General features: G+C 45.4%; 1 protein-coding gene across 1 annotated transcript in view; it reads left to right on the top strand.

Annotated features, from left to right (window-relative positions):
* Positions 1–1674: 1674 nt before the first annotated feature.
* dnajc3a (DnaJ (Hsp40) homolog, subfamily C, member 3a) overlaps positions 1675–10741 on the top strand; it is a 95552-nt gene continuing 86485 nt past the window's right edge. The window contains exon 1 of the mRNA XM_070891689.1: positions 1675–1994. Within this exon, the coding sequence (XP_070747790.1) occupies positions 1913–1994 (82 nt within the window). The 5' untranslated portion in view covers positions 1675–1912. The remainder of the gene's footprint in view (positions 1995–10741) is intronic.

Raw genomic sequence — 10741 nt, 5'->3', positions numbered from 1 at the left:
CAAAATCCATGACGAGGCCTTGGACAACATGGACCATTTTCCAAATCGGGAGCCTACTGTCAAGGGCAGACATCGATGACGAAGTCCAACACTGCCTTCAGTGTGCCAGTGCAGCCTTCGGTCGCCTGAGAGAGTGTTTGAAAACCAGGACCCGAAACCTGGCACCAAGCTCATGGTCGACAGAGCAGCAGTGATACCCGCCCTCCTATATGCTTCAGAGACATGGACTATGTACAGCAGGCACCTCAAAGCACTGGAGAAGTACCACCAATGCTGCCTCTGCAAGATCCTGCAAATCCATTGGCAGAATAAGCACATCAATGTCAGTGTTTTCACTCAGGGCAACATCCCCAGCATCGAAGCATTGACCACGCTTCATCAGCTCCGATGGACGGGCCACATCATCCACATGACCCATACTAGACTCCCAAAACAAGCACTCTACTCAGAGGTCTGATACTGCAAGCGAGTCTCAGGTCGGCAGAGGAAACACTTTGAGGACACCCTCAAAGTCTCCTTGAAAAGGTACAACATCCCCACCGACACCTGGGAATCCTTGGCCCAAGACCGCTCAAAAGTGGAGAAGCATCCAGGAAAGTGCCGAGAACGTCGCGTCTCTTTGCCGGGAGCAAGTGAAAGCGAAGCAGAAGGAGCACACGACAATCCAAGTACCCCACCCACCGTTCCTTCAAACACCGTCTGCCCCACCTGTGACAGAGACTGTAGGTCCCGCATTGGTCTCATCAGTCACCTGAGAACTAATTTTAATGTGGAAGCAAGTCATCCTCGACTCCGAGGGACTGCTTAAGAAGAGAGAAGACTTCAATTAAAAATGAAAGCAATTGATTCATTTTATCTGACGGGAGATATTGGTTTGAAAGATATTTTTGAAAGTTGTGTTTGAGGCAGCACTGCATGTGGCGATGGCTGTAGTAATACTCGCCCTCCTGTATGGCTCAGAGACATGGACCATGTACAGTAGACACCTCAAGTCGCTGGAGAAATACCACCAACGATGTCTCTGCAAGATCGTGCAAATCCCTTGGGAGAACAGACGCACTAACGTTAGCGTCCTTTACCAGCATTGAAGCACTGACCACACTTGATCAACTCCGTTGGGCAGGCCACATTGTCCGCATGCCAGACACAAGACTCCCAAAGCAAGCCTTCATGGCAAGTGAGCCCCATGTGGTCAGAGGAAGCATTACAAGGAAACCCTCAAAGCCTCCCTGATAAAGAGCAACATCTCCACTGACACCTGGGAGTCCCTGGCCATAGACCGCCCTAAGTGGAGGAAGCGTATCCGGGAGGGCGCTGAGCACCTCGAGTCTCGTCGCCGAGAGCGTGCAGAAACCAAGCGCAGGCAGCGGAAGGAGAGTGCGACAAACCAGTCGCACCCTCCCCTTCCCTCAACCACTGTCTGTCCCACCTGTGACAGGGACTGTGGTTCCCGTATTGGACTGTTCAGCCACCTGAGAACTCACTGTTGGAGTGGAAGCAAGTCCTCCTGGATTCCGAGGGACTGCCTGTGATGATGAATGCGGTCCAGGCGGTGCTGGCTGAGCTTGTGCTGGAGCTCCACGTAGTGCAGCTTGTGGGCGGGCCCACAATGGTCGCTGGCCAATCACCGCGGAGGCACGTGGGCGTCACCGCTTCCCTTGCCATCCAATCAGAGCAGACCACGATTGATCCAGCAACATTGCGTGTTGGTTTAAGCGGGGCCTCGGGGGCGCCGCAGCTTGGCGCTGACATACGGCCTGGCTCCGGAGCGGTGTGAGGAGGAGAGCGGGGCTTACAGCGGCGGCCTCAGCCTCAGCGGGAGCACAGACAGACGGACAGACGGACGGGCCTCGGGCCTCGGGCCGGGAGCAGCACGAAGGGTTGGCCGGGCTCCGGGCCGTTGCTGTCCGGGATGGTGGCACCACGAGCCTGCCTGACCAAAGCGCTCTCCTACTTGCCCTTCCTGCTCGTGCTCATCGATCTTCAGTATGAAGGTAAGCGCGAGGAGCCAGCGGGGGTGGGCTTCGTCATTGGGCGCATTCATGTCATTTGCTCAAACTTTGACTTGCCACCACTTTCACTGTGTCTGGAGCCTCCGCTCCCCCTCCCCGGGTGCAGCGCCCGTGTGTTTTGATGGTCCGTGTTGGAGTGACAGGGCCTGAGCTGGCTTGCTGTAAAGGCAGCACACACTCTCCCTTCAGCAGGATATGCCTAGGTGTACACACAGCTGTTGTACGCTCTCCCTTCAGCAGGAAATACAGTTTTGGTTTCCATATTTACGAAAGGATATACTTGCTTTGGAGGCAGTTCAGAGAAGGTTCCGGAGATGAGGGGGTTGACTTATGAGAAAAGGTTGAGTAAGTTGGGCCTCTACTCATTGGAATTCAGAAGAATGAGAGGCAATCTTATCTGTCGTTGAGCTGCAGTATGCGGACGACACCTGTGACTGTGCACACTCTGAGGCTAAACTCCAGGATATAGTCAGTGTATTCACCTGAGGCATATGAAAGCATAGGCCTTGCGCTTAACATCCGTAAGACAAAGGTCCTCCACCAGCCTGTCCCCGCCGCACAGCACTGCCCTCCAATCATCAAGATCCACGGCGCGGCCCCTCGACAACGTGGACCATTTCCCATACCTCGGGAGCCTCTTATCAACAAAGGCAGACATTGATGCGGAGATTGAACTTCGCCTCCAGTGCACCAGTGCAGCCTTCGGTCGTCTGAGGAAAAGTGTTTGAAGACCAGGCCCTCAAATCTACCACCAAGCTCATGGTCTACAGGGCTGCAGTAATACCTGCCCTCCAGTGTGGATCTGAGGCATGGACGATGTATAGAAGGCACCTCAAGTCACTGCAGATATATCACCAACGATGTCTTCTCAAGATCCTGCAAATCCCCTGGGAGGGCAGGCGCACCAGCATCAGTGACCTTGTCCAGGCTAACATCCCCAGTTTTGAAGCACTGAGCTCACTCGATCAGCCTCGCTGGGCAGGCCACATAGTATGCATGCCAGATACGAGACTCCCTAAGAAAATGCTTTTATGCGGAGCTCCTGCATGGTAAACGAACCAAAGGTGGGCAGCGGAAATGTTACAAGGACACCCTCAAAGCCTCCCTGGTAAAGTGCAACATCACCACTGACCCTGGCTGAAGACTGCCTGAGGAGAAAGTGCATCCGGGAGGGCGTTGAGCTCTTTGAGTCTCAACGCAAAGAGCGTGAAGAGGTCAAGCACAGGCAGCAGAAGGAATGCACGGCAAACCAGCCCCACTGACCTCTTCCCACGACGGATGTCTGTCCCACCTGTAACAGGGTCTGTGACTCTCGTATTGGATTGTTCAGCCATCAGAGAACTCACTTTGGGAGTGGAAGCAAGTCTTCCTCGATTCTGAGGGACTGCCTGTGATAAGATTGAGGGGGCTTGACAAGGTGGATGCAGAGAGGATGTTTCCACTGATGGGGGAGACTAGAACTAGAGGGCATGATCTTTAGAATAGGGACTGCCCATTTAAAACACATGAGGAGAAATTTCTTGAGGGTTGTAAATCTGTGGAATTTGCTGCCTCAGAGAGCTGTGGAAGCTGGGACGTTGAATAAATTTAAGACAGAAATAGACAGTTTCTTAAACGATAAGGGGTTATGGGGAATGGGCGGGAAAGTGGAGCTGAGACCATGATCAGATCAGCCATGATATTGAATGACTGAGCAGGCTCGGAGGGCCGTATGGCCTACTCCTGTTCCCATTTCTTATGTTCTTATGACAAAAACCAGAGGTCACCAGCAAACATCCAACTTGTATATGTAAAGCGCCCTTCGGTAAAAAGGATGTTTCAGCACTTCACATAGATAAGTGGTTTAGAACATTCAACAATAAAATTAACCACTGTCCCCTCATTTCCAAACAATAAAGATGCTGGAAATCATTTGACAATTTCACTGCACTTTCTTTCCCGAGAAATAGCCGGTACCGTGGCTGACATGAGCATCAGGATTGCAATCTCTGCCAGTTCGTTGAGCAATAAATAATTGTACCAAAGACATACTTATTTCCATAACTATTATCGCTCTATAGTGGCATGCAACAGCTGTGTGTACACCCAGGTATTTACTGCTAAAGGCTGAGTGTGTACAACAGCTTAGTGGACATAAGAACATAAGAAATAGGAACAGGAGTAGGCCATATGGCCCCTCGAGCCTGTTCCGCCATTCAATAAGATCATGGCTGATCTGATCATGGACTCAGCTCCACTTCGCTGCCTGCTCCCCATAACCCCTTATCGTTTAAGAAACTGTCCACAGTATTCCCGATGTGGCCTCACCAAAACCTTGTATAGCTGCAGCAAGACTTCCCTGCTTTTATACTCCATCCCCTTTGCAATAAAGGCCAAGATACCATTGGCCTTCCTGATCACTTGCTGTACCTGCATACTATCCTTTTGTGTTTCATGCACAAGTACTCCCAGGTCCTGCTGTGTACTGTGACACTTTGCAATCTTTCTCCATTTAAATAATAACTTGCTCTTTTGATTTTTTTTCTGCCAAAGTGCATGATCTCTCACTTTCCAACATTATGCTCCATCTGCCAAATTTTTGCCCACTCACTTAGCCTGTCTGTCCTTCTGCAGATTTTTTGTGTCCTCCTCACACATTGCTTTTCGTCCCATCTTTGTATCGTCAGCAAACTTGTCTACGTTACACTCAGTCCCTTCTTCCAAGTCGTTCATATAGATTGTAAATAGTTGGGGTCCCAGCACTGATCCCTGCGACACTCCACTAGTTCCTGGTTGCCAACCAGAGAATGAACCATTTATCCTGACTCTCTGTTTTCAGTTAGTTAGCCAATCCTCTATCCATGCTAATATATTACCCCCCAATCCCATGAACCGTTATCTTGTGCAGTAACCTTTTATTTGGCACCTTGTCAAATGCCTTCTGGAAGTCCAAATACACCACATCCACTGGTTCCCCTTTATCCACCCTGTTCGTTACATCCTCAAAGAACTCCAGCAAATTTGTCAAACATGACTTCCCCTTCATAAATCCATGCTGGCTCTCCCTGACCGAGACTAACTGGTCTATAGTTTCCTGCTTTTTGTCTGCCTCCTTTTTTTAAATAGGGGCGTTACATTTGCAGTTTTTCAATTTGCTGGGACCTCCCCAGAATCCAGGGAATTTTGATAAATTGCAACCAATGCATCAACAATCCCTGCTGCTACTTCTCAAGACCCTAGGATGCAACCCATCAGGTCCAGGGGATTTATTTGCCTTTAACCCCATTATCTTACTGAGTACCACCTCCTGAGTGTGATTGTGTTACGTTCCTCCCCCCCCCCCCCCCCCATAGCCCCTTGACTATCCACTATTGGGATATTGTTAGTGTCCTCTACCATAAAGACTGATACAAAATATTTGTTCAAAGTTTCTGCCATCTCCATGTTCCCCATTACTAATTCCCTGGTCTCGTCCTCTAAGGGACCAACATTATCTTTGTAACTAGCTAAGGATTGTGAGTATTAAGTTGGATACTGGAGGTAACACTGGTAGAATCTTATTCTCAAATATATTTCTTAAATTAACATTATTGTATTATCGAGCACAGCACAAAATGAATGGAACTAATTACATCCACTGAACCTTCTGTCAAGATATTGGCCCAGAAATTCTGCTTTCTCCTTCCCGCGGGCGTTCAGCTAGATTTTAGAGAAAAAATGCGCACTTACCTGAAGGTGCTGCGCCTGCGCGAGATCCCGGTCCATAGGCCTCCTCTCCCTGAGCGTAGCAGCACATGCTCGTAGGGACGTCCGCAGGAGTCACCCAATCACAGGTAAGTATTTTCTCATTCATAGTAATAGGAGATCAGTGGGAACATAGAACCATGCATACAAAAGCACGATGAATGCTGTTTCAATGTATCTGTGTAAAAGCTGCTTTTTCTGTTGCTAGGTCCAGTTATCCAGGGTAATGTCATGTTGTCATGTTGACTCTGGTGGTGGTGTCTTCAAACCAGTATCTATTGCTGCTGAAGGGGTCAAGATCACTAATGTTGTGAAGCTTGTCATATGAAGACCATGCTCAGTCATGTTTTATTTGGGCACGTTTGTCTTGTATTTTCTTTTTAGAATCAATTAGTAGTTCCACGGCTTTGACCTGAATGGTAGGTCAAATTGATCGTGCAATTAATACTTGATGACTGAATATGTTAATGACCTACGCGGGTCAGGCAGCATCTGTGGAGAGAATCGGAGTTAACGTTTTAGTTCTGATGAAGGTTCATCGACCTCAAACGTTAACTCTGTCTCTCTCCATAGATACTGCTTGACCTGCTGAGATTTCCAGCATTTACTGTTTTTATTTCAGATTCCAACATCCACAGTATTTTGCTTTTATATTCGTAACCTATATGGAAGCTCTATCAGCTTTTGCCTTTTGCCCCAAGTTGATGTAACTGCTGCTGCATAGTACTCTCTGACACAAAGCTAGTAAAAATTAACTCAATGATAGCCTACACTTTTAAAAATTCTGTTAACTGTATTAAACTTATATAAAGACCTACATTGACTCCTGATCAATTTAAATTCTCATCTTTGTGTTTGAATCCCTTAATCGCCTCACCCTATCTATCTCTGTCACCTTCTACAGCTTCACCTTTGCTTGAACCTTGCTCCTCCAAGCCTGGTCTTTTGTAAACATAAGTACTAAGAGCAGGAGAAGGCCATTGAGCCTGACTCTGCCAGTCAATAAGATCGTGGCTGATCTTCTACCTCAATTCCACCTTCCTGCACTATTCCCATATCCCTTCATTCTCTTCGTATCCAAAAGTCTATTGATCTGTCTTTGAATATACTCAACCACTGAGAATCCACAGCTCTCTGGAGTAGAGAATTCACAGTCATTTAAGGAAATTTCTCCTCATCTCAGTCCCAAATGGCCGACTCCTTATTCTGTGATTCTGATCCCTAGTTCTAGCCACCAGCCAGGGGAAACATCCTCCTAGCATCTATCCTGTCAAGCCCCTTAAGAATGTTATATATTTCAATGAGATCACCTCTCATTCTTCTAACTGCTAGGGAATATAGGCCTAGTCTACTCTATCCTCATTGGACAATCCCAAACACTGGTGGGAGTAGGCCCCCTAACAGAATATTAATCAAGAAATAGTAGGCGGTTGTAACAAAGGTAATGCAATTATCGTGGGGGACATTAATCTTCATATAGACCGGACAAATCAAATTGCCAAAGGTAGTCTGGAGGACGAGTTCATGGAATGCATTCGGGACAGTTTCCTAGAACAATACGTCATGGAACCAACCAGGGAACAGGCTATTTTAGATCTTGTATTGTATAATCATAGAAATTTACAGCAGGAAGGAGGCCATTTCGGCCCATCATGTCCGCGTCGGCCGACCAAGGGCTATCCAGCCTAATCCCACTTCCCAGCTCTTGGTCTAGGTTAATCAGGAATCTCACAGTAAGGGATCCTCTGAGGCAGAGTGATCATAATGTGATAGAATTTCACAGTATGTTTGAAAGTGACTTGCCTAAGTCCGAATCTAGTGTCTTAAACATAATAAAGCCAATTACATAGGTATGAATGTTGAGTTGGCTAAAGTGGATGGGAAAAATAGATTAAAAGGCATGGCAGTAGAAAAGCAATGGCTAGCATTTAAATAAATATTTCATATTTCATAAATTGAGTAACAAAAAGCAATCCATCCGTGGTTAACAAAAGAAATTAAGTATAGTATTAGATTGAAAGAAGCAGCTTATGTTGTGAAAGATAGTAGTAAGCCTGAGGATTGGGAGAGTTTCAGAAAAGGATGACCCAAAAATGAATGATAAGGGGAAAAAATAGACTGAGCGAAAACTAGCAAGAGATATAAAAACAGATTGTAAGAGCTTCTACAAGTATGTAAAAAGGAAGAGTAGCAAAAGTAAACATTGGTCCCTTTGAGGCTGAGGCAGGAGAAATTATTATGGGAAATAAAGAAATGGCAGAAACATTAAACACATTTTGTATCTGTCTTCACAATAGAAGATGCAAAAAGCATACCTAAAATGGTGGGGAACCAAGGGTTTAATGATGGTGAGAAACTTAATGTAATTCCTATAATTGGAGAAAAAGTACTAGAGAAATTAATGGGATTAAAAGCCGACAAATCCCCCGGACCTGATGGCCTATATCCTAAAGTTCTAAAAGAGGTGGCTGCAGAGATAGTGGATGCATTGGTTTTGATCTTTCAAAATTCCCTAGATTCTAGAACGGTTCCAGCGGATTAGAAGGTAGGAAATGTAACACCACTATTCAAGAAAGGATGGAGAGGAGAAACAGGCCAGTTAGCCTGACATCAGTCGTCAGGAAAATTTAGCCTGACATCAGTTGCCAGGAAAATGCTGGAATCCATCGTTAAGGAAGTGATAACAGGGCACTTAAAAAAAAAAAAAAAAAAATCATAACATGATTGGGCAGAGTCAACATGATTTTATGAAAGGGAAATCATGTTTAACAAAGTTATTAGAAATTTTTGAGGATGTAACTAGCAGGGTAGATAAAGGGGAACCAGTGGATGTAATATATTTGGATTTCCAAAAGGCATTCGATAAGGTGCCACATAAAAGATTATTACACAAGATAAGGGCTCATGGGATTGGAGGTAATGTATTAGCAGAGATAGAGGATTGGTTAATGGACAGAAAACAGAGTAGGGATAAACAAGGGACCGAGTGTAATGTATCTAAGTTTGCTGATGATACAAAGCTAGGTGGGACAGTAAGCTGTGAGGAGAAACACAAAGCATCTGCAAAGGGATATACTTAGACTTAAGTGAGTGGGCAATAAGGTGGCAGATGGAGTATAATGTGGGAAAATGTGAAGTTATTCACTTTGGTAGGAAAAATAGAAAAACAGAATATTTTTTAAATGGTGGCAAACTTTTAAATGTTGGTGTTCAGAAAGATTTGGGGGTCCTTGTGCAAGAAACACAGAAAGCGAGCATGCAGGTACAGCAAGCAATAAGGAAGGCAAATGGCATGTTGTCCTTTATTGTAAGGGGATTAGAGTATAAGAGTAAGAAAGTCTTGCTTCAATTGTACAGGGACTTGGTGAGACCACACCTGGAGTACTGTGCACAGTTTTGGTCTCCTTATCTAAGGAAGGATATACTGACCTTGGAGGCGGTGCAACGGAGGTTCACTAGACTGGGATGAGAGGGCTGCCTTATGATGAGAGATTGTGTAGATTGGGCCTATATTCTCTGGCGTTTAGAAGAATTAGAGGTGATCTCATTGAAACATATGATTCTGAGGGGATTGACAGGGTAGATGCTGAGATGTTTACACTGGCTGGAGTGTCTAGAACTAGGGGGCACAGTCTCTGGATAAAGGGTAGGCCATTTAAGACAGAGATGAGGAGGAATTTCTTCACTCAGAGGAGTGTGAATCTTTGGAATTCTCTGTCCCAGAGGGCTGTGGATGCTGAGTCTCTGAATATATTTAAGGCTAAAATAGATTTGACGTCTAGGGGGAAGCAAGAGATCTAGAGATCGGGCAGGAAAGTAGAGTTGAGGTCGATGATCAGCCATGATCTTATTGAAAGGCGGAGCAGGATCGAGGGGCCAGATGGCCTACTCCTACTCCTGTTTCTTGTGTTCTTATGTAAAGATGTCACCTCTGACAGTGCAGTGCTCCCTCAGCACTGCACTGGAGTATTAGCCTAGATTTATGTGCTCATTACAGCCTCAAAGAACTCCAGCAAATTTGTCGAACGTGATTTCCCTTTCATAAAACAATGCAAACTCTGCTTGACTGCATTATGATTTTTTTAAATGTCCTTAATAATGGACTCCGGCATTTTTCCAATGACAGATGTTAGGCGAACTGGTCTATAGTTTCCTGCTCTCTGTCTCCCTCCTTTCTTAAATAGGGGTGTTACATTTGCGGCTTTCCAATCTGCTGGGACCTCTCTAGAATCCAGAGAATTTTGCTAGGTTACAACCAATGCATCCACTATCTCTGCAGCCACTTGTTGTAAGACCCTAGGATGCAGATCATTGGGACCAGGGGACGTGTCTACCTTTAGTCACATGAGTTTGCCTAGTACTTTTTCTCTGGCGATAATTGTTTTAAGTCCCCCCCCCCCCCCTCCCAATAGCCCCATGATTATCAATTATTGGGATGCTTTTCGTGTCTTCTATTGTGAAGACAGATACAAAATATTTGTTCAAAGTCTCTGCCATTTCTCTGTTTCCCATTATTAATTCCCCAGTCTCATCCTCTAAGGGACCAATGTTTACTTTAGCTACTTCTTTCCTTTTTATATACCTGTAACTTATCTTACTGTCTGTTTTTATATTTCTTGCTAGTTTACTCTCATAAACTATCTTCTCTCTATCATTTATTTAGTCGTTCTTTGCTGGTTTCTAAAAATTTCCCAATCCTCTGGCCTTCCACTATTCTTCGCAACATTGTATGCCTTTGTTTTCAATTTGATATCCTTAACTTTCTTAGTTAGCCACGGATGGTTCATCCTTCTCGTAGAGTCTTTCTCGCTGGAATATTTCTTTGTTGAGAGTTTTGAAATATCTCCTTAAATATTTGCCACTGCTTATCTACAGTCTTACCCTTTAATCTATTTTCCCAGTCCACTTTAGCCACTCTGCCTTCATACCTTTTGTAATTGCCTTTAATTTAAGTTCAGGACACTAGTTTGAGACCTAGCTTTTCTCACCTCAAACTGAATTTGAAA

The sequence above is a fragment of the Pristiophorus japonicus genome, chromosome 10, assembly GCF_044704955.1.
Source record: "Pristiophorus japonicus isolate sPriJap1 chromosome 10, sPriJap1.hap1, whole genome shotgun sequence".
Taxonomy (NCBI): domain Eukaryota; kingdom Metazoa; phylum Chordata; class Chondrichthyes; family Pristiophoridae; genus Pristiophorus; species Pristiophorus japonicus.
The sequence above is the reverse complement of the archived record's forward strand: the minus strand, read 5'-3'. Positions and strand labels throughout refer to the sequence as shown.